Source organism: Caloenas nicobarica, chromosome 5 (genome assembly GCF_036013445.1).
Source record: "Caloenas nicobarica isolate bCalNic1 chromosome 5, bCalNic1.hap1, whole genome shotgun sequence".
Lineage (NCBI taxonomy): Eukaryota > Metazoa > Chordata > Aves > Columbiformes > Columbidae > Caloenas > Caloenas nicobarica.
In genome coordinates, this window is record NC_088249.1 from 63,768,352 (window position 1) to 63,793,190 (window position 24,839).

Consider the following 24,839-nt stretch of genomic DNA (forward strand, 5'->3'; position numbering starts at 1 on the left):
TATTTTTCTAGGTTATATTGGTTATTTTTTCTCTCTTTAAAGACTCCAGTACAAAGTTGGAATATACTGCAAAGAATAGAATAATAAAGCTTGCTTTTTGATAAAGGGATCTGACAGTCTGCATGACAAGTCAGACTTAACATTATATATTGTCTTTATATTAGTTGCTAAATGCAGGGAAGAACATGACAACGTCTATAATTTCATAGGATTCTGTAAAGAATAGAAATAAGAATTTGTGCCCAAACATTCAGTATAAAACTCCTAAATAATTGCTTTATTCATCACAGAGTAGCCTGCAGCATGTAATCACGAAAAACATACAATACGCCCTATTTGTTCTTTAGGCTTGACATAGTCACCATTAAAGGGACTGGATCAATCCTCTGCAAATGCCTGAGACTCGACCTTTCTTCTTTAAGAAAGCTCTTGTCTTAGACTAAACACACAATTCCTACATCGTACTGAGTAAACGTGTGTATTTAACACAATCTCTTTCAATACAGTGTAACAAATATATAAGTGCATTTTTAATGATCAAGTAATTTTGGCTTTCTAAAAAGAGCATTAGATGTGCCAACTTGATTGCTTAGTTGTGCTTTAATCCTTAGTTATGAGTTTTAGCTCTTGTATACTGTAAGTATCTAATTGCCTCTATAGTTTTGACCAGTAAACCCTTAAAACTCTAATGTTTATAGAACAAATATAACCTAATGAAAGTGATGACATGTCACAACTCATACAGATTGCACTTTGATGTATTTTTTTTTACAGTAAGACCTTCCTGTTTGATATGTGTTTACATGTTTATACCACATTTTATTTCTGTGTGCAAACAATCACAATGAATTTAATCACAAACACTACAAAATATACCAAATATTTAGGTTTGTTATGAATAATCTCCTTCCTTGTAGTTGTATGAGTCTCGTACTTCCTCTTGTACAAATTCCTCTTTTTTCTCCCAACCAGTAGGCCAGCCACCATTGACCTGGGTTGTAGCACCATAAGACTTGGTGGTACCATAATTTACATAATTCTGAGTAATGTCCCCTGTCTCTTCAGCAAGTTCATCTTCGTGAATAAAGCCACATTTCTCTTCGCTTGTCTGTTCAGGGTCTGCCCAGGGTTGTTTCTCTCCTGAAGCAAATATGCCATAGAAGATAACACCTCCATAATGAACTAAAGCCGCAATGAGGAAGACGTACTGCCACTCTTCACGTGTCTGTAAAGAAGAAACTTGCTAAATCAGACTAGTGCAGAGACTTATCTAACTCTTCTAAGCTGAAATACTTAAATTAGGGATTGAGGTTGTGATAGCACAGCTAAAACATTGAAGTGTCCGGTTTGCAATTATTTATATTCATCTTTCTTTGAAAAATCACTCTTTGTTAGCCTACAAAAGCATTGATCTTGTGAGCATATAGTGAAGCATGTTTCAAATTTGCAAATTCCTGGATGCTATTCCCTGGAGGTCCCAGTCTCTAATAGGGATATCCTGGCAAATTGTACTATGGAAAGGTCTTTTTCTTGAAACCAATAGTATTAAACTGGAAGATTTTTAAACTGTATTGCTATTTACCTTGTTCTTTGTCATGGCTCCGACAATTATAGGGCAAACCATTCCAGACAAGGTCCCAACTCCATTAGAAATCCCCATTAAGATGCTGGCGTACCTTGGGGCAATGTCTAAATGGTTGACATTGAATCCTGCAATACAAAGGTCAGCAAACATTCATACCAAAAGCAGAGCATTACTTCAGTTCTGAAAAGTAATGCTGCCACTCGGCAATTTTACTATGACATTTTGGGGCTGGTTAATTGCATTTCTTTTTCTCTAAAAGGCTTATAATTCCTAGAGAGACTCTGGGATTTCATTTGCTTTTAAAAAAATATTATAAAAGGATATCAAATGTATTATCTTCACAAAATTGCAGCTAAAAAAAGAAAATCCCAGTAGTGACTGTGTGGAGTAGAGAACCCAGAAGATATTTAGGCAGGGAGAAAGTTCATATTTCACAGTCTCATTCATGGCCACTTTATGCTGTAAATAACATTTTGTTTCTTCTTCCAGCTTGTACCATTTTCCTTCCCTATTGCCTACATTTTTCTTTTTGTCACGCAGACCAGCAGAAGGGAGTTTCCTTCTGTTCTTGAGTGATAAAATAAAAGGAGTAAAAAGATAGTATCTATAAATGATTTATGAATTATTTGTGTGTATATATATATATTTGTTTGTTCTCTTGCTTTTCCTGCAACTTAATTCTGTTGAAATTCACGCACTAACTATTTAAATAATCTTAGAAAAAACACATGCTTCTCTGAAGTGACAGAACTCATTGTCCCCAAAATAAGCATTTAAGTGAAAACAGAAACCAAATCTTTGGATACAGAAAGGTAATAAAAGGAAAAGGTGGGGAGTATGATATGGAAAACTGTTAGTGTACAAAACAGGCATGATACCTTGCAGAGTATGTGGGATTAAGGACAGATTTGATTAAGGAGAGTTTAGATGTTTGGCACAAAAGACAAGAGAGCCTGTTTTAGACATAAGGAACCAGCATGGGAGAGGATGCGAAAATCACAGTGGGGAACAGGGGAAGGGCACGTGATTTGTGTTTGGGAAAGGCAAAGGCAAAGGGGTGATGTGTCAGCAGGAAAGTGAAGAGCTGAATGTTAATTCAGAAAAAAGTTGCTAGTAATTAGGCCCCAAAGTAATAATTAAAAAAATACAGCACCAACAAAGCATTAATTAATACACACTGGGGAATAAAATAGTAAAAAGCCTATGTTTAAACAAAGGTGTGTAAATTTAGGTATCATTGTATAACATCAGGCCACTTGTGTTATATGTTTCATTTCAAGAAAAATCTATGGTGTACATCAGCACCTCACTGACAAGGAAGTCTAATTTGCTGCAATGAATATGGAAAAGATTTAAGTATTTGAACAAAAAAAATCTGATATAAAAGATGTGGTACCAATTGTACTTTGTAATGATCATAAATAGTGTCATTTGGAACTCTGGGGTTTGTTTAAATTACTATCAATGAATAAAAACCAAATGAGCTGTTCTTTCTCTTAAAATAATTCACTAATAACAATAACATAAACTTACCAGATATGGCAAATCCACTAAAGCCTACAGCAAGCACTAAGAAGGAAATAGCCACTCCTTTACTGTGAGAATATCCCACCACGAGAAGAAGAGTTGCTTCCATCCCAAAACCTGGGGAAATCATAAAGAAAACCAGGCATCAGATTTAATTCCCTCTCAAATACAGCAGGCCTTAGGATATGGTAATATTTCATAGGGAGACAGAGGCAAAACATTACCTCAGAATGGAATATAATCAGGTATTTATTCCATTCCTGAAAAACACACGTTCCCACTATTTTAAATAATCCTTATTTTATTATTTGTATGCTAATTTATTGGTGCTTCCTGCCAGTTTTAAGAGGAAAATAAATACTTGTGACTGCGGTAGGTCATTCCAGCCAACCCTAATGGGAATATAGGCTGAACCCGCTTATGAATTTTGCAGCCCTTATCGCAGCCAGGACTCAGCTCGTGCGACTTTAACCTCTCCCAAGTCAGATATGTCACCTCAGGTGCTTGTCTGGGCTCTCTTGATGCAGAGGGTGTTTAGATGAGGAGCTGAGATTCAGTAAATAGCTAAGAGAAGGCAAATTTAACATTCTAAATGCTTTTTCAAATGCCAAACATCTATATTGAAACTGGGAATAGGAACAACTTTTATTTAGTAACCACATCACTAATATACAAAAAATGCACAAAGGATTGATACATAAGTACGTAAACCCATGCAGTTTGTTTGGTTACTGTACGCAGTATATATCCAGTATATATATATTCGGTATATATATGTCCATATATACTATTTGGACATTGAAGCTTTTTAATAAAATTGGAAGACTTACCTCCACAGTTCATGATCTTTCTTACAGTAGTGGTTGAAAGAATCTGCTTGCTTCTTAAAAAGTCTGCAATTTGTCCCCCAATAGGAACAATAATTGTCATCACTAAATGCGGCACAGCAGATAAGATACCCACCTAAAACAATCATTCAAATTAGCAGAGTATAAACCATAAGAAAATATTGATAATTCATTTTCTGAAGCATTCAGCAACTAATTAACTGTTTCTCTTCAAGCTATGTGCTAAACCTAAAAGTCTTGTCTTGGTTTATTAAATACAAAACTAGCGATCTTAAGTTGACATTATATTTTACAAAGGACAGCCAGAGTTTTTAAGAATCTCTGATGCCGTGACACTTTTTATTTACAGATTGTTTTTATGCATCATATTCAAGCTAACGGCTTTTTTGCTCCTGAGTTATAGCCCCTCTACCCTTTCTTTTCAGAAAACGTATGATCAAATGTGTTGAGCTGAATTGCTACATTTCTGTTGGTGATGTGTCCGGCATAGCATTGCTCAGCAAACCCAACGTGTCCAGACAGACTCCCTGTGGATCATCCTCACATACACAATGGCCGCTTGACTTTGATTTCTGACCGTCCCTCGAGCTTCAAATTCCACATGGGCCAAAGAAATGTCTGAGAAACTCTTGTACGTAGTGAAAGGTGACACACTAAATATCCATTGACAATATTCCAAATGCTATACATACAAGCAAAGACATAGTAATCTTGTGATGACTGTCCCAAATATAATAATAGATTTGAAAACCATTTCTTCAAAGCAGGACAGAGTTTCATTGAGCATGGCGTGAACTGCCACCTGCATTTAGATCATCCCTATGTCTCATATTTTGCCACCACCTCTTTTGCTTCTTAAGTGAAAAAGGGGCAGCAGTTCTCACCACATTAAAGGGGGATATATTAATAGAAAGGTGATAAAATTGTACTATCCTTCCTGAAACCAGGTGGTCCTGCTTGGCAAAATGCACCTGGAAAAACAGAACCGCTTGTCGATGATTTCTTCACAACTTTGGTGGGATCCTACATCCCCTGGGGTATCAGGGACAGAGGTGCGATGGGTTTCTCAATACCTTTAAGATTTAAGACTTGTAAACCCATGATAAAGACACACAACGCTTTTCTTTCCTTCTCATATTAAATACCACAAATGTAGCTCTGATAGGTACTTAGCTAAGATAAAAGTTTTACATTATTTTTACATACCTTGCTTATTTCAAATCCAAACACTTCCTCAAAGTAAGCAGGCTGGCTAATAAGCAGCAAGTAAAAAGTCCAGCTTCTGCAGAAGTTTGCAACAATTATTGCATAGACTGGCATAGATGTAAAAAATTTTCTCCATGGAGTTTTGTATTTCTGAAACATAAGTTATCTTCAATTATCATAAAGTACATTAATTTAAATTATCATAAAGTACATGTAGCCACATTTGGATGGACAAGCTTTAATTTAAAAACAAAAAGCAAAAATTACTGCAAAATTCACAAGTGGAGAAATTCAGTGATACTCAGCTGTATCACAACACTCATGTACAAGTGCCATTATCTCGTCATGTAAGCGTGAACACACTAAGTCTGAAATAACAGTGTGTCTGTAAAAGACAAGCTGCTGTATGTAAGGCAAGAGTCAGATTTTACACTGTAAGTGCACTATTTCATCCAGATTTATTTTAAGTGTATATTTTAGCATTTAAACCTTAATCCAGGCATTCTGAATATTTTTTTTTATCAAGCCTCAGCTGAAACTGCTTGGTCAATATATTTTTTGTTTGGTTTATTGTATTTTTAAAATCAATTGCATAATGAAAGAAAAAAAAGTGACAGATGGAGAGAACTCCAGCCCTGCTGAGTCCCAGCACCTCTCCACGAGCCCAGGGTTCTGCCCATCTGTGTTGATCCAAATGCGAGATCCAGACCCAGATGAGTGTTTAAAAATCAATTCAGCAAGGTTTCAAGATGAATTTGGTCTGCTGTGACTTGAATACTGGCTCTTCTTTCAAGAAAACAAGCCAATAGATAGATATATGTAATATCTTGTATACTTATTAAATTACACTTAAGTGAGAGCTAGGATTAAGAGCGCCTTAATTAATGAGAAGCCAGCCAGAAAAGATAACTTGATACTGTGGGAAGAAACTAATCACTTCCAAAAAATGTTTAGTTAAAAAGAAACAATAAAAAATACACAGAAAATAGCCAGCCCAAGTTAGAATTTTGTGGACATACTTTGAAATATGTCATTTCACATAAGACTTTCAAAAGCAGTTACAGGTATAAGAAAGCTTGAACGCTGTTAATGCTGTTGAATATCAACAGAGACGCTACCTCAAGAACACCTAAAAATGCCAGTTGTCAAAGGAATCGCTCTGCAATATTTCCAGTTCCCTATTTAATCCGAATCGAAGTTTTTTGCTAAGTGAAAAATGTTTTTTTTTCTTGAGTTCAGTCAAGAGCCTGAATTAGAAAACACAGTGAAGAGTGGTAGTGAGGGTCAATGGGGAAAATATATTTGCGTTCTTGAGTTAGTAAACATGGTGATAGTCCCTTTAAATCATTTCAATAGTTAGAGAAATAAGAAAATTATGATCTAGCATGATAGGATGATTAAGTGCCTAGAAAATTCTCTGAAATCAGCTGGGTTTTTTGGTCCTTGAGAACTAACCCAGTACAGAGCTAAGTCAGGTTATGAGAGGTTTCATAGCATGTTTCTAGGAAAATTATCACGATAATGAGGAATGTTCTTATGGCTCTCCTAGCATGCTCTATGGCAACCTGCAGTCTTTCTTGCAAATGAAACATAGAATAGAATTTACTTTTTTTTTCTGATGTTCTGAGGACCTCAAGAGACACTTTACCTCCAGTTTACTTTTAGAAAGAGGAAAACCTTCCAGAAGGGATTACATAGGAAGGAAATAAACCACTTGAACTCAAGGTGCTGTGAAAGTCTCAATCAAATGTGGCTGCAGGGTGGGGTTTTTTTATACTTTGGAGTACAAAAAGGAAAAGAGGCATAAATTCCATGAGTGATCTACTAGAACTGGAACCTGTATTCTCCTCTTGCACAAGCGATATTCACCCAGAAATCCATCAGCAGATTTCAGATCTCCCCACCCCCCAAAAAATGCAAATGTTTGAAACATGCTTTTCTGTCTTAAAGAAGGGTGTTTGATTTTTGTTGTTGTTGTTGGTTCTATTTGAGGTTTTTGGGTTTTACTTCTATCTCATAGGAAACAAGGTGTGAGTAATATTCTTACTTCCATTGCACCTAGGAGGTTGGCACTCTCTCCAATGCTTTCTTCTATGTATCTCCTTTCTTCATCTGTGATCGTAGGATGCTTTGCAGGACTCTCATATGAAACCAAAAGCCAAAACATGTACCAGACTATACCGAAGCTCCCTTTGGAACAGAAAGAAAGACTTTAAAAAGATGCACAGTAAAGTAGCAAACAAGGAAAAAGGCCTGTGAATAATTATAACAAATTTAAATGGCAATGATTGTTGCTGCTTCTCTATTGAGTCATTCTAACAGGGAACTGGATCTTGCAAACAGTATATGTGCAAAATACATGGAGAGCTGGACCACAGTGAAGTCATCTTTGCTTCATTTACAGAATGATTTCACTGTAAGTGAATATTCACTGGTATTTTAATATCAGTTTGTACAATGCAATGCAACAAAACAGCTTCCGTTTCATTCCACCCGACCGTAAATTAAATTCTATTCTGCCTTAAGCCACTGTTGTTTGATTGCTGCACTAACTTTTTTACCTGCAAAATACAAGATTGAGACATTGTTTTAAACATAGCAATGCACTTCCTGAGTAGTTTATTAAATTTCTAGAAGATATCCCCCTAATTGACATCAAGTTTACACCTCAGAGTGAACTCCTTTGGGCTCTCCTTTTCCATCAATGTGAGCTAAGGTAGCAAAACGAGTCTGAATAAAGTCATATAGATCTTCAGATAGAAGTCAGGACATCTTAGGTACTCTAAATTTATAGTTGTGTAAATGAAATGGCGACGTTACATGACCTGGGATTTTATAGATCTGCATAGCAGTTTGCACTACTTGTATTAGAAGTGATGAAGGTTTCACCATGAGCCGGCTTCTCTTCTTTTTTATTAATGTTGCTTTCCTACTCTCTCCTTTAAATTCTGTTCTTTCATTGTCCTTTTCTCTGGACTGTACTTTTAGCTTTATAGACCCACATCTTTTTTTTTCTCGGCCTCTTAGCAGTAGCTTTTACATTTTTAGAAAGGGTAGGGTAAGGTCGTACAACATTGGAGTGAGACGAGCAGAAACGCGTACCGTACACGTAGAACACAGAAGACCACCCAGTATATTGCACTAGAATTCCAGCTAAAGGCATTGCAATCACAGCTCCTGCATAGGAACCTGCAAAACAAGACGAAAGGTGAAAAAAATCAGTCTCAAAATACTTTTATGGTACAAATAAAAGAAAGGCAAAAATAGAAAGTGACTTACCACAAAAGGACGTGGTTGCTAACCTACTTCTTTCTAATGGGGGGGCCCACTTGCTCCAAATACCGTGACAGGCAGGGTAGGTGACCCCCTGGGGAAGGGGTGCCACAAGTTAGCTAATGCCGATCAAGCACTCAGTTCATTGTCTTTGCATTTTTTTTTTTGTTTTAATTGCTACAAACAAGAAGTTGAGAATGCTTTGCATTTCTAAAGTCTGAGCACAGCCAGAGAAAAACTTCAGCTTCTGTTAAAGTCAAAATAGGTTTTGCATATCACTCCAGATAATTAAAGATCCCTGATGAAACAGATATAATTATTTCTTTTGGTACCCCCTCCCCCTGCCAGGAAAGAATTGTGAAGAATTAAAAAGAAAGAATCTTAATGCACAAGTACCAGAATCAAAGGAAAGTTGAAACCACAGACCTTCTGGAGTCTTTCTAATGCTGGGCTCATTTCTCCAGCCCTCAGTTTTGGCGACCTTCCACCATTTTTTGATCTAACATTTAAAGTATAATTTAGGAAATACAGATTACTGTTCCACTGTTCTAAAACTAGAAAATAAGATCAATAAGAGCTTAAAAATACAATATTAAGAGAGAAGTTTTTCACTATCTTTGTCTTCCATGAACCCTCTTGAGCACTTAAAGTAAATAATTGAAAGATGTTAGTTGGTTTGATTTTAAACCAGTTACTTTTTAGGTCTATTTTCAAACCCGCCTTTTATCTTTAGTAATAAATAAACTAAAAAACTAACCAACCAAACAAACAAAAAACATAATTACATCCTGCAGTGTTGAAATCTTAGAAAATATAATATGAAATGTACAGTAATTTTCCACAAAATTCCTGCTTAAGAATGATTACGATGTATGCATAGTTATATGCTTTTCATCTGATGGTTTGTTTCCTATGCAAAAAGCAGAAAAAGTTAATAACTTTTTGCAAATATTGAGGCTGTCATAAATGTCAAGATGATTTGTCTCAATATGCAAAAGGTTGTAAAATACTTTCTTCTGTTTTGAAAGAAGATCCTGTAACCAATTTCATCTTCATTTCAGTCTCTTTGACAATTTTTTAAGAAAACATAAAGATGGAACCTTAAGATTGTCATGATTTACCGTAAAACTTCTTCAACAGTCCTGGTTGAGATGGTTTGCATTCACAATTCCTTTGGACAGCGTCACAGAAATGAGTGGGTCTAAAATAGCTGCTTTGTTTTGTTATTACCCACTTGCTTCTGTTTGCTTTGCAGCTGAGCACATCTCTGTACACCCAGATCACTTTTCAGGAACGGATCCCGTTTTCTACACATATACTTTAGGAATTTGATTGACAGTTCCCTAACTTTCAGGAACATTCTGCATCCTTTTTTAGAGTCTTTTTACAAAATAAAGTGCATGAGTTAAAATCAGCTCATGCAACAGAAGCATGTAGAATCGGTGATCACAGTCCCCAAAATCTGTCCGTCAGTAAAGAAACAAATTTAGAAGGCAGACTCAAGTTTTTCCTCTTTTAAGTTACAGTAAATCTCTCATTCATTCTAACAAGAGCATGATCAGGACGTATGCTAGAAGCTTAATTCTTTATTGTAGATTTAATCTGTGAGGCTGGACAGCAAATAACTGTTGAAAATATCAACAGTATAAACCCTACGCAGTGAAACTCCATGTTAAATACTTATTTTACTGGCTTTTTAGCAAGAGAAAACTTTGCTGTGTAATTGTATAGACGAAGGAAAATCAAACATCTGTAATTCATACATAGAAACCCATCACGCTGAAAACCACTAATAAACTGAAAGCAATTTTTATTTTCCCTCAAAAGTTGCAATTGCTAGCTAAAGGCTAACAAACATCTATCACATTTACTGCTTATTTGATATTTTTTCCGTACCTCTACAAGGCCCTGCAAGATCCTCACAAAGATGACGCACCCATAGTGCACCCTGGCTGCAGATGGGATTAACATGTTGAGGGAGGATGTCAGCAGGATGGCAGCACCAAATACTCTGCAAAGGTAGAAAAAAAATAAAAATTAAATGGAAAAAAAAAATAAAGGAAGTACCTTCAGTATTGTTCCAATTGACTTACTCCACATATGTTCACATATCAATATAGATGTATTTAAACATATGTTCTTTATGTAGGGGATATACTAACTGCTGGACTGGATTAGAATCTACTTCCATCTAGTGTAATAACCTGTCTAATGAGACCCAGACCAAACATCTCTTTAGCATAATTTCCTAAGGAAATACATCTTGTACACTCACAGGTATAGATCTTACTCTGCCTATACATCCCCACTCTTTCCTGTAGTTTATTTCCACATCTATTGCAACTGAATCTGATTGAGTTCTCTGCCCTCTACAGAAATTAGAAATTAGGTCTCCAAATGGTTTACTAAATCAGGTGGCCCAGTAAAAGAGAGATCCTCGTTAGTGCTTTAATTGTAAGAAAGTGGCACCATGGTTTCACTACTTATAAAGCAGAAGAGAATCCACTTTTGTAAATGCCAAAGCAGCAGGAAGGATTTCAAACAGAGCTGAGATTTTCTCAGATGCGAGAATTAATCAATCTGGAAATACATATCCATAGAAAACAGATCATTCTTTCTGCTGTTTTTTCAGAGGCTGCTCATTGAATGTTGCTGGTTTTGATTCCAACAGCATCCTAGGAATGGCTTCAAATAAAGCACATTACAAGGTCTGAATAAAAGTGTGAAGAGATGATTCATTTTCAAAATTCCATTGGTCTGACTGAATTTTAATTTGATTCAGTTAATATCTGCCCCTTGCAGCATCATTATATCATTTTTTAAATGTTCATTCATTCCTTTATTGTGGAAATAATCCTTTTTCCCCCCATTTTCCTTTCAGTGGAACTATGCAAAGGGATGGAGCCAGTAGCAATGACTTTCTTTATACAAAACTATGTAATACTAAGATAAATCCTGGCGATGTCTTAACATATGACATCACATTATCTGATGTGGAACTGATTTGACAGAAACCTCTAACCTCAGCATGTGTTCTTCAGAAATTGGTTCAGTGCCATAAGTTAGTGAGAAACAGACCCTGGGCTGAAGAAACAGGGAGCAGCATTGAGTTTCAAGATGAAAATTCTCCTCATAGACATCTATGTTTCACAACCTCTATTTAGAATTACAGCCTGATACGAATCTTGAAATAGCAAACTAAGTATACTCCACTTTTATTTGACAAATATTAAAGGGCAGCAGAAGAAAGCTTCTTGGCACAGTAAGGAAGCTTTATTAAACAGCTCTCGATCTGGTCTTCTCATTGTGTTCCCTGTGATCCTCACCTCATGTTAAACAAGATCTAGCTGGCTGTGCAGCACATTTATGGCTTTGTTTGGCAGCATGTTCAATACATTTACTGGGACTGATGGGTGCACGTGTTTGTGTTGCACCATGTGAACTATTTTGGACTGAATTCTGTCTTTACTATTAATTTCTTTATGTGGAAGTTTCTACTCCAAACGTACACGTGGTTCATTTCCTTATGATTTAATACCCCCATATGTTCACATAAACCACACTGGTGTCTTGCTTTTCATTTGGCTTTTCTCTTTGTTTATTAATGAGAAGAGTTTGGGACTAATAGGAGCTTTGCTTTTGATTTTTACAAAGGCTTTTTAAAAGTTAAATGTATTCAGACTTCACTGGAACAGGCTGCCCAGGGAGGTTGTGGATTCTCCTTCTCTGGAGACATTCAAAACCCACCTGGACGCCTTCCTGTGTAACCTCACCTAGGTGTTCCTGCTCTGGCAGGGGGATTGGACTAGATGATCTTTCGAGGTCCCTTCCAATTCCTAACATTCTGTGAATGCTGCTCACATTCTAATATATTTAATTGAGAAATGGAGCATTCTGATTGTTCCTAAGGCATTTTACTGACCCACACATCAAACCTCAAAACTGTGTTCTTTTTTGTGCTTACCTTTTTGTTATGTTTATTAAGCTAGTGATTTTATGACCTGTTATAGTCTTTAGTTTCATTTCTGCTTCTCAAACAGTTCTCATTCACTTGATTTTGCTGCAATGGCTACTCCAAATATGGGTTAGAAACCATGTTTTTCTTCAGGATCCTCATGTTTCCATGACAAATTGAGAGCATGTGCATTTCTGTGTATTTATTGCAGTTGAAGATGGATTATATTCATTCCTAAACAGACATGGTTCCTTGTTTAAAATAAGACTTTCCGCCTGTTTAGGAGTGTTCATTCCTACCCCACACCCCACTGCATTTTTAGACATGCATCTGTTTGTCCTCTTGATATCCTGATATCATCTTGAAGGATACCTTATGGGATATGGAGACTTAAAGCTGCTGTGCCCTGCGAGGCGTTTCTTCAGCCATCCTTCCCCCGGTGGCATGGGCTGGTGGAGAAGACTTTCTACCTCCGACTCAAACACCACTGGAATTCACGTCTCTTATGGACTGAGCCAAGCATCGCTGCAGAGTGCCCCTTGGGTTGAGTTCAGCCTAAGAATTTCAGGTAGCTATGCTGTTGATTTTGGATTCAGATTTATCCCTGAACATCCATTTCATGCTTTTCATATTTTAATGGAATGGCAGAAATGAAGAGCTTTAGCAGATTGAAGGTAAACTCCAGGAAAACTACAATATGCCACAGAGACAGCACAGGAGACACCCATGACATTGACTTCATTTTTTGACCTGACGTTAGGAGGGAATTAAAATGCCCTGACATGCCTTCAACTTGGGGAAAAATTCCCTTCTGACCCTAAATCAGCAGCTGTGTAACTATATATAAAGAAAAAATAACCATATACAGTGGAAGATAAATTAATAAATACAGTAGTAGTATCAAGGAGAGGGAAAAAAAGGTAAATCCTGGTCCACATAAGTGGCCAGAAGAAGCCCTGAAACGAAGAATTATGCTTTGGTTATCTATTTCTATTTCTAGACTTGGTAGACTCAGTCCCAAAAGTCAGAATCTAACATTGATCCTCAGAGTTTTACTGACATTGGCATTATATAAAGGTCACAAGCTGTGACTTACTCCTCCTGTAATACAAGTAGTAATAATAGCAAAATCATATTTGACTAAGAGACATTTGGAATGGGAGAAGAGGAAGGAAATGACTCTGACAATTCAGGAAAAATGCTTAGAATGGAATGACGTTGCAGGGGGAATTCATCTTCTTGGGTTTCAAGCCAATTGGCTCATTTTTTCTCTTTGGGAACAAACTAAATTTTCGTCCCTGGATTTCTAATCTCTGCATTTGTGCAGCCCCACTATTCTCATCTACCTTTTCCAAGTGATTCATATGACACAAGCATTCTGCATGAAAGGGTGTTAGAGGTATCGTCACTGGGCTGGAAGAAGCGCCAGCTCAAAAAGTGAGCTGAGCACAGCAGGTGCACAGATGCATCCCAACTGCTGAATGCCTGGGTGACATGTAGGGTCACACAGATGATATCTGAAAGGAAGGGGTCCCAGTTGGAAGCATCCCTTTACCCCAAGGACTAGGAGTGAAAATCGCTACGATGACTTCAAAAAGCTAAAATCCCTTTCATATGTGTGCGGGGAGGAGTCAATTCCTCAGCTGTCTGAATCCCGTGTATTTCTATTTATGTCGTTTTTCATATAATTTTTAAATTCCACAATTATCTATATTTCTTTACTTTCTGAATAAAAGGTCCAACTTTCTGAAAATGAAACTGTTATGGAAATCAAATAATATGTCTGTCCTAAAGCATATGAACTACCTTAACTAAAGTTTCTCCTTTAGAAAGAGATGAAACCAAAGAGTAACTACGTATGTTCAAAATAACATTTTAAAAATACTTATTTAAAATATAAAATACTGTAGGCTTAGGATGCTTAGATATATGCTGTACTAATCAATTATGAATGCCTTTTCATTAACCTCCAAAATAATTAAAGAATAATATGTGTTGGTCACTGACGACTACAAAACAAGATTGCAGATATTTTAATGGATTTACTTCTATGAAGGCACGGAAGGTTTCACATCACTCTTCATGATAACCTAAAGGAGTTTTCAGTGGCTTCAATAGAAAATTGATTCAGGAGTGTCACTGAATAGTTTTCACGTTCAAAAAGCCATCATTTCATGGAAGACTTATCTATGGAATAGGAAAGTTTGATGATTTTGTTAGTTTTTGAGGGAATTATGGAGGGGAATGTGGGATGTGAAAACATGTCACACTGCTACAATAAATAAAAACATTATAAGGTGGTTTATTCTGACTGTAAAAAAAAAAAACCAAAACTATGGAAAATGTAGCACATGTCCTTTCCTGGGACATACAACCACTGCACTTGACAATTTTACAGTAATACTGATCATATTGTAGAGGACATTCTTTTCATTTGGTAAAGTAAATGTATTGAACACATACTTTATTTGTAAACAAAGAGAAAACATTTTTCCTAGTCTTAGAGGAGATTCCTCTGTTAGGTAAGGATGGAAACTAAAGAAGAGTGAGAACATGACTTGTCCTTGCAAAGTTTTCCCACCCTAGTCTAAAGATGAGATGAAAATTCCCTCATTAAAAATAAATGAAATTTATTTGGATTCAGGTTGATGAGCTGATTACTGCCATTCTTTTTCCTTACAGAAAACACATAAAATATGTTGAACCAAGACTTATTTTACCAAACAGATATAAAAGATAAACTGGGTCATGACTATCCTTTGATGTGCTTTCTTGAACAGTGCTTGTTTGGGAGAATACTAGAGCAGCAGCAGCTCTGGGCAGCTGAACATGTCTCATGCAAAGGGACTTTTTAGACTATTCTGACAGCTCAAGATTTCTGAAATGTATTGTCTTTTACTCTGATTTTGCCTACTATCATTCATCGTTGCCACACCTCCTTCTACGAAAGGTCAACAACACCACATAGAACTGATTATGTTACTTTTTTATACAATGCAAAGAATTTCTTGTCTGAGAGGAGCTGCAAGGCTGAATGCTGGATAAATTGCTTAATTTTTTCAGTAAAACATAATGTATAGGGAAAAACAGGACAGGAGCTAGCTGGAATGCCTGTAGGCATGCAGCAGTTTTTCAGAACCATTCCTTCTGCAAACGTTGCTAGAAACGACAATTTGTGATTATCCTCTTTAATTTTTTTTTTATTTGAGTTGTGCAGTGACTGAATATATGGAAATTCCAGGGGTTTAGCTGCCAGTTAACTCTTACAAAATGCATTTCTATCCATGTCAGGTGTGATGAGGGCCTGCAAAGACTTTGGTACGGAACATGAATGTTTTGAGGACCTGAATATGCTGTGGTTTGATCCATCAGGTTTGGAGATAAATAAATCCCAAAATATTCACAATTCTTTTAGCAAAACAGACCATACTAAGACTGGATCAAGTGCCAGAGTGAAATGCCAGGCAGAGACGAAGTCAATGTCTATCAGCAACCCAAAGTCTCTTTAGCTTTCTGCTGTCTCCAAGCCCCACTGATGCCACTGATTCATACAGGTCAAACCAAGACCCTAAATAATTTTCACGCTGCACTTGCCATTGCCTGTTCATAGTCCTATTTTTGATATGTCGGTGTGTATTTTATGAAGAACTTGGGCACTGTTGGATGACAGCATCATTGCAATGGATGCTGAATGTACAAGACTCCTGGGTCATTAAATTCTGACCGTTGCTCTTACCAGCAAGTGCATTGCATCATCCTTTCATAAGCAGATCGAGTTCTGTCTCAGAAGTAATTAGCATTTACCCTACTTATTTTGGAGGCCTCTCCAGCTTGTAGGTTACTCCCTACATCCAGTAGATTTCTTGCAACCATGCTCATTTATTTTAGTGGTTTTAATCTCTGCAGTTTACCCCAATAGCAATCCTACCTTCTTTCTTTTTTCATGTCCTCTTCTTTATCCTTCATTCATTTGATCACCCTACCAACCCCCACTCTCTCCCATTAGAATTCAGCTGGGGAATCTCTCAAACCTGCGGTTTCGTTTTACAGCTCATTATATCCATGTATGTCTAGATAAAGCTCTGACTCATCCCTTCTAGCTCATTAGCTCTGGGATCACTTGCTGTTTAAATATGTAACCTGCTAGATCATGTTTCAAACCAAGACCATCTCATTCGAATTACCGTACCGAGTTCCAGGACTTAGGCTGTGATTCAACTGTCTCTGTTGATTTAGAGATATAGAATGCAGTTATAAAAGAAATCATCTGTGTTTTTAACTTTACAATATTTTATGGAGCTGACTGGGAGGATAATTGCTATCTGTTGGACTCCAAAGTTCTCTCTATTCTGCTTTGTGGGGTGTTTTCTGGCATACAGGCCACGTGTTACAACTGATTGCATCTGAACTGCTGAGAGTAAAAGTGCGTTCCTTCACTGCAAAGTGACTGGAACATCAGTGGTTTTATGCAACCAACCTAAACATCATTTTGTTGCATGAAATCCAGTGTACATATTTTATTAGGGTGAAGTGTCAAAGCAGGTAGAGAGGACTGAGGAGACCTGTTGGAAAGAGTGCCTGGAAGTAAATGTGCCAGAAGCTACATGGGTTTTATTTCAGAGGATCAGTTTTTTCCACTCTGAAAGAGACCCTGGTGATGAGGTATCACACATGCAGAAGGGATTCATAGAGGCTGATGACCTGGGAGCAAAGTTATTTGACAGTATTGACATATCTACACGATATAATCCAAATAAATAATATGGGGGGGTCTTATAAGCCTGGTCTGAAAATGTCTTGTGTAATTTTATGTAAACTGTGTGGTAATTTTTCTGCAGATACCAATTTCAGAGGATTTGGATCAATGGAGGGTGGAATGCAAAAATAAGTCCAAATTTCAGACACAGTCTTGCTCTTGTTAGTTATATCTGAATAAGCAGGGCCAATGTTTTTTTACATTTAGTCCCGAACAAACTCATCAAGAGTAAATGTAGCTCCCTGCATTCGGTATCTTAAGGATCACTGCCATTTTAGATCCAAGTAGTTCCAAAAGTCCACATGTACTAGTCAACTGAGAGTAATACAGGTGCTTCTCAGTAACACAGAAAATAATATTTTAACCAATGATGTACTTGCCTGAGTTTTGCTTGGAAGCTATAAATTTAACACCATTAATAATTGTTTACTTGCTTTCAATTTATGCAAATGTAAGCAGTGCTCTTACTGACTTCTGAAAATATTCTTTTTCCTTGGCAATATATCATGACAATTGTTTGCATTTTTTTCAGCTGTTCCCCTGTGCATCAGTGGTTACCTCCTTGACCACAAACTGTGAGTAGCCATTCATTTGGAATATTTACATTACCTATTATGTTACCCATTAGGGTTAGGTTAGGTTACCATTATGTTACCTATTATGTTACCTTTGTAACCTAAATATCTAGTTATCAGTTTGCAATCATGCTGATTACCCTTCTTGGGACAATTTGTATTACTGTTTATATATTTAAAATGGACTAAGTGAAAATGAATCCAGTGTGGGGAGACGCTCTTTAGTGATTCTGGGACATATACCATCATTCTGACTTGTCTCTAGTACGGGCTAATTTCCTGATGACTCTGTTGACCCCTTCACTGTAGACATGTGCCTGTGAATTGCCCACCCTGACAGTTTATGGCTTCATAAATGATAGACAGAATGTGGGTTTTTTTCTGAATCGGGCCTTTAATTTGCATAGAATGGCAAAAAGCTACCAAAGCGGGGATTATGCCATGAATATTAGAGTGGTTGACAAACTCAGCTGCCCAGCAAAACAGATGCAATAAGCTACCTTTGATATTAGAGAGGAACACTTATTCGCACATGCCAGTCCTAGGTTGAGATTCTTCACGAGAGAATCGCTTAAAAATGATCCTCTTTAATAGCAGTCTGTGGCCAGAAGCTGTGGTGTAGCAGCTTTATTTGGCTTTTTGAAAATGTGTTAAAACAGGTTATTTTCATTCATATGTGTACAAGGGAGGAGGGGGATGTGTCTGTGTGCCCTTCATACTAAATCCTATTATAAGCCCTTCATGAAGCATTAATATGTATAAACCGACCTCCCGCCATCTAATCTCATATAATAAGGGCTCGGATACATTATTAATTTTTGTCACACATCTGAGGCCCCCTTTTATCAACCAAAACCCCCATCCAAATCCCTTGTTGCATCATTAAATTGCGAAAACAGCTTCATCATTCGTGACAGAAAAATGGAAGGACCCTGGGCCATATGGCAGAGGGAACAGCGGTACCAGCCACCCGGAGATGTTCCCCCGGTCCCCTTCTTGTGGTGACTGGTGCTCAAGAGACCCTGCAATGCAGTAGGGTGACAAAACCACCTCGGGCTTTTTGTGCAATATTGGCTTCTTTGCCTGGAAACAGATGAACCCAACACCAGTGCCTGGGATCGGAGCCCAGTTTGATCTGCAGGATTTTGAACTGAAAGGTGGGGTTGCAAATGCAACTTTGGGGATTCTCTCTTGGAGTGCAAGGTCGGTTTATGTGTTCAGAAGTTCAGAAGTTGGCTCTTGTCTAACGAGCCACAAATCCCCTGGTCATGCTGTGAATTATAAATTGTTTGCAAATCAGGAAAACACACAGTATGTCCATCTGCTAAAGGACAGTGAAAAATTTCTCTCTATAAATCATGAAAATGTAAAGATGAAAAATTCTAGAAAACCTTTGGGACTTGTATTTCTAAACTAATGCTTTCCCTTACAGTTTTTATGCTTGTTGCCATTAAGGCTGAGTTAGGGAGAAATATTCTGATTTCACTGACATAGCAATGACACAGTTTTGGTGGAAATCTTTGGGGCTCTGAGATGAGATGCATTGACATACTGTTGTCTGAAATTCAGTTTATTCATGCAAATAATCCTATCGGATTACTTACTGAGCAGAAGGATTTAGCCCTTAATAACAAGATGAATGGCGCTTTAAAAACAAAGAAGAATTTGAAGTGAAAGGTTGATTTATATATTTTCATTCAGGTTAGAATGTGCCAATGATGGCAAGTTTAAGACAAATGAGAGATAATTGCATTGTAGAGAAATTCAGTATAGTTATGCAGTGACGATTCTTCATACGAATAGTGTCCGATTTGCTCTTTAACAGGTAATGAGAAACATGTCATTATCACAGAATTAAGGTGACTTTAATTTTTAAACAATTGTCATTTGATTCTGCCCTTTATATTCCTTTGTGTGAGAGATTTCAAATGTTTGAGTATACACAAATGAAATGGTCGCTCAGCTTTGTTTTACCAAAAAAAGTCTGTGATTATTGCAGCTCTATTTTTGAAACAGTACTTGGCATGTACAGTCAAAATCTGCATTTCTATTTTAAATAGACACCTGCAAACTTGGGAATTAATTCCCTATTTTGTATAATCTAACAATGATCCATTAATTTCTGAGAATCTTTCCTGATTTACACTAAATGTTTAAACTGTTCACTTAGGAAATCAGTGAGGAAATACTGCCACAGCATTTGGGTAATGCTGTTGATAATGCAAGGGATTTACTATAGATTTCTAGCATGATTTTTAAAGAATTTTTAAAGAGTATCAGAAGTAAAAATATAACAATATTGAAATTATCCTGTGATGAGGTGGTAAAAACCAGTGCAGTTTCACACCTTTCCAGACACTTATGACAGCACAGCAGGTCATTTATTCACGGACAGCTGCAGCTTTGCAACAGCATGGATGTGGAATAGGAAATATTAATTTAAATAAAATTATTTTATTTCTAGGTTAAAGACAAACCAGGCGCTTAGTTTTAAGGCCATCTAGTCTGATATTCACTGTGGCATTAACCTTAAGTTGCACTTTATTATCCCTTATATTTTGTTTAATTATCCCTGGACTGAAAACATTTGTAGTAGCTAAAACAGAACATCCAACATAGGAACTTAATCCCCAAAGAAGAAGAATCTAGCATATAATTTCTCTGGTTGGATCAGCGGTGACTACTCATTATTGTTAGTATTTATGGCTTTTAATTTATCTGGCTTTCATTTACTGGTTCATGTTATATCTTCCTTTGGGACTAAAACACACATTTACACCCAGCAATTTTTTCCAGTGGAGTTTCATGCATACTTGGCAATCAAATTACGTCCTAGTAATTTTTTTCATATACTGATACACTGAATGCATAATTCTTGCCATTTCTTCCACTATGTGACATTATATACTATCATCTTTTAAGTAATTAAAGATCTCTAAAAAAACCTCAAATTTTTCAACACTCATATTAATATGCAAGTTCGCAAATTACCACAACAATCCAAGTGCCATTGACCTAAATACACTCACTGCACTAAAACCAGAAAAATAAATATCCCAGGATTACATTGTGTTGGAAGCTCCTGATGGGTTTCTAGCTCAGCGTGGTGAGATCCCACTCAGCACAGCTGCTTTCCAGGGTGATTCCCCACTCCCTGGTGTTACTTTTCACTTGAGTGTCGTATAAATTGAACAGAACCCAGTTTACCAAATGATATTTAATATATCATCTGGTCGCCTGGTCCTTTTTGTACCCACAAGTTGATCAGCATTTATAGATACTCCCAAAATGGCTGATAGAATGTGAAGATTTTGTTTAAGGACTATTCAGCCGTATCATATATTTGAAAGGCTCAGAAAGACTAGAAGGTAAATCATCAGTATCCCAGTGTGATAAACATCACTAGGCCAGCTACAGGCACTCACTTGTGCAAAACACAAAATAAAAGGGTTTCATCACAGCCCGTGATGACCCACACAAATACCCCAAGTATAACCTGGGGTCCTTACACAGCAGGCAGGCAGGGATACCCATGTTCTGGGCTGGACACAACACACCTGAGCTCTAAAGTGCTTGTTAAATTACTCAATTAAACAAATCTTCCTGGAGGAGCTCAGAGTCAAGCAAAACTGCACCTGTTTCCAGTTTGCTGGTTTTAAAGCATCAAAACAGCAAAATCTGTTTATAGGATAGTTGTTAATATACTACAAAGAATGTAATTATTAAATAACATTTCTGAATTTTGCATCAGAACATTGCATTCCTTGCTTTGGTTTAGAACATTTAAACACCTTGCCCATTGCATTCCATTTAAATCCAATTTTAAATCAGAGATGGAGAACCATCAAACCACAAATCTCTTTTTCTTTCATTAATAAGATTTCAGTCCCTGAGAATGATGACTGTATTTTAATGTTTATCAAGATGAGGTGAATTCTGATTAGCCCCAGGCAAAACTCTTTTCATGGACTGAGTAGAAATTAAGACTCGGTGGGGTTGGAGGACTGTCAGCTCTTCATACCCTTTCTGTTCACATCTCATCGTAATCATATAATGACAACTCCTCTGGTGGGAGCCTCTGTAATGTTGACATTGAAACCTGTAGCTTAAAAGCATTCGAATGAGATTTATGTCCTTTTAAATAGCATTAACTGCCATTATGAGTAACAGCTCAGCTGATTAAATAGTGTGGATACATGGTATTAGGGCATCACTCTTGAATTTTCTTGGTTTCTTCTATTTTTCAAGGAAAAATACTTCTAAATAATGCAAAAACAACTCAGTTCCTTCCTCCTGAAAACCCTGCTCACACTAGTTGAAATCCACTATGATTTAGTGAAAAACTTAGCACTGAATCGCCAACAACCTCAAAAAAAAAAAAAAAAAAGAAAGAAAAAAAAGTCTCACTATTCATTTTTTTGGGAGAAAGCTTTGCTATTACTAGTCAGAAAGAGTTGTAACCAATAAACATTTGTATTATATTGGATTTCTGTCAAATCTGCTCACCTATTCTTGCCCCTACAGTCTCAAAAGCTCTGAATAATAGCTGATTTTCTCTCAATAAAGATAGTTAAGTAAACATCTCTGCAGAGACCATGAATTCTACTCTCAGGGTATTGCAGCCTGGGGAGAAGGGCACTTTTTTTAGGGTAAGGCTGCAAATATACTCAAATAGAAGAAGTAACCCAGGTTAGTTACAAACCTGGATGTCCATGTGACAAGATTCCTTCTCTAAACTACTAGAGGAGCCTGTTCAATATTCTCTGCTATCACCGTGTCATGCTTAATCGATAGCAAGGTTAATTGTTCATTGCTCATTGAGAACTGAACCCTGAGAAATGCTGTATCTGTAAAAAACTGTACCCATGGGACTCTGCATCATGCTTCCTTTGTGCCTCCACTCTCCTGTGGCCAGTTGCACAGTGGTTTCATACCAGCATCTTCCAGAGGCAGATCCTCCTCTGGGAGAAGAGGTCTCTAGCTCTGCAGCAAAAGGGAATCCTCTTCTATTTTCACACACTGCTCAAGGGATGCAAGTTTAAAGCTTCACTGATTGCAAATGAGGTGGCATCTGAGGCCAAATCACAGAATCACAAAATGATTTGCATTGGAAAGGACCTCTGGAAATCATCTAGTCCAGCCTGCTAAAGCAGGTTCACCTACAGCAGATGGCACAGGAATGTGTCCAGGTGGGTTTTGAGTGTCTCCAGAGAAGGAAACTCCACAACCTCTCTGGGCAGCCTGTTCCATTGTTCTGTCTTTCGAAAAACTCTTGCAATGTACCGAAGGTTCCCTGTTCCTACAGAAGTCAACAGGGGTTGATAGTATGCAGGACCACTAACCTTTGTTATGTACTAGCCCAACATCTATTGGCCACCTGAGAGGAAAGCGCTCGGGAGATTTGTTGTTTCTGAATGTTCCCTAGAATTTTCAAACATAGTTTTGTTTGACCTCATTGGTACTACGGCAGCATAAATGCACCCCTTTTAAATAAAGCATTTTTCTTAGTGTTGGGCTGAAAATATTCTATAACAGAAAATTCTCAATGATGCAATATGAGATAAATCGAGACCTAAGCTATCATGGGTAATTTCCTGAGAAACTCCATTTCCTACTTGTAAATCTGTAAATCACTAAATCTAATCTGTCAGAAGTAATGGGCAGCTATGCATGATAAGAGCAGGAGGTCAAGGCAGAACAGAATAACTATGCAGCAGCAGCCTTGAGTTCTACAATTAGCGAAAGATCCCAGTAAAATGCTACCCATTGACAGACTCAGTTGAAGAAAATATATTAGCAAGTTCAGAGCTCAGGGTTGCTAATTGTTGATTGGCAGTAAGCATTTTAAAACAGGGTCAGAATCAAAATAAAGGGTTTCAGCCCAGCTTGAAATTATTGCATTGCGTGTAGAAAGGTTTTCTTGATACCACAGGAGGGTCATTTCTTCGATGTGTTATACCTTAGAGAAACTTTCTAATTATGTCAACCCAATCCCAATAATTGGTTCCTAGACTGAATCTTAATGTCAAGCAAACTCGGGGCCGTACACTCAGCAACTCCCTGTCAATAGCAAATTAAGCTGGCAAAGCACACCTTCACCCTCCTCCCTGGTTCCTTCCTGAACACTCTTAGCAATGGAGAGTCAGTTTTTCATTCACGCTGTCTTTTCCATGTAATCATAATCTCCTTCCCTTCCAGGGAATGAATCTCTGGAAAATCTCCCTTTTTTTTCAGCTCAGGACTGAGTTTCTTACAGATCATCTTGAATCTGGTGATGCTATTCTAGAGTATCTTATTTTTTATATAGAGCACATTTGAACTTCATTTCTCTGTATAAATTCAGATTTGCTCTGAATGCAAAGGAAGCCATTGGCACCACAAAGACATTCAGTGAGGTTTGTAAAAAAAAAAAAAAAAAGGTTACTTGGCTGTCATCCACCACAGTGTGAAGGGACCAGTTGTGGCTGTAGCACAAGACGTAAATCAGCAGAGGCTTTTATAGTAGCTCGTATTCTACTGGTGCTGTAGACCTCTAGGCCTGTGTACTCACTTGTCTGACTTTTTCTCATGCAGTTTCTTGGAAAGAGTATGGATAGCAAGGCTTGCACCTTATTTTGGATGTCACTTAATCCTACAGTTGTCCTGTTATTTCAAGTTGAAAGCGTAGGTGTCAAAATCTCTTTGTAGCATTCAGGAACTAACTTGTATTTTCACCTCCTCAATACCCTGCTATTCCAACCACTACATCTAACCACTCAGCATTCTACTCTCTGCCATTTTTATCTACAAAATATAAATCACAGCCACTATCCATATTTTAACTATTTGCAATTACTGGCATGTATGTCATAGCTAGTTCCTTAATTAAATCTGTGATTTCCATAGTTATTTGCCTTATGTTGGAGTTGTCTCAGAGGCTTCCACAATAGTAACAACTAACCACTAATCTGTGAAAATTGCTGAGTTAAAATACACCCAGGTTAATACTGTGAAGTAGTCTTCATTTGCTATTGTAAATGAAAATGTTTGTGAAGGAGAGGAAAAGTTGATTCAGATACACCAGGTTGTGTGTTTCTACTACTGAGTTTTCCCAGTAATGTCCCTGCCATTGTCT

General features: G+C 37.3%; 1 protein-coding gene across 2 annotated transcripts in view; it reads right to left on the bottom strand.

Annotated features, from left to right (window-relative positions):
• Positions 1-892: 892 nt before the first annotated feature.
• Positions 893-24,839, bottom strand: part of SLC17A6 (solute carrier family 17 member 6) — a 29,692-nt gene continuing 5,745 nt past the window's right edge. For both annotated transcript variants that reach the window (XM_065636049.1, XM_065636048.1), the window contains 9 exons: positions 10,336-10,450; positions 8,446-8,533; positions 8,269-8,355; positions 7,214-7,356; positions 5,167-5,316; positions 3,943-4,075; positions 3,119-3,229; positions 1,583-1,710; positions 893-1,225 (listed from right to left, as the gene is read on the bottom strand). In XM_065636049.1, the coding sequence (XP_065492121.1) occupies positions 893-1,225; positions 1,583-1,710; positions 3,119-3,229; positions 3,943-4,075; positions 5,167-5,316; positions 7,214-7,356; positions 8,269-8,355; positions 8,446-8,533; positions 10,336-10,450 (1,288 nt within the window). The remainder of the gene's footprint in view (positions 1,226-1,582; positions 1,711-3,118; positions 3,230-3,942; positions 4,076-5,166; positions 5,317-7,213; positions 7,357-8,268; positions 8,356-8,445; positions 8,534-10,335; positions 10,451-24,839) is intronic.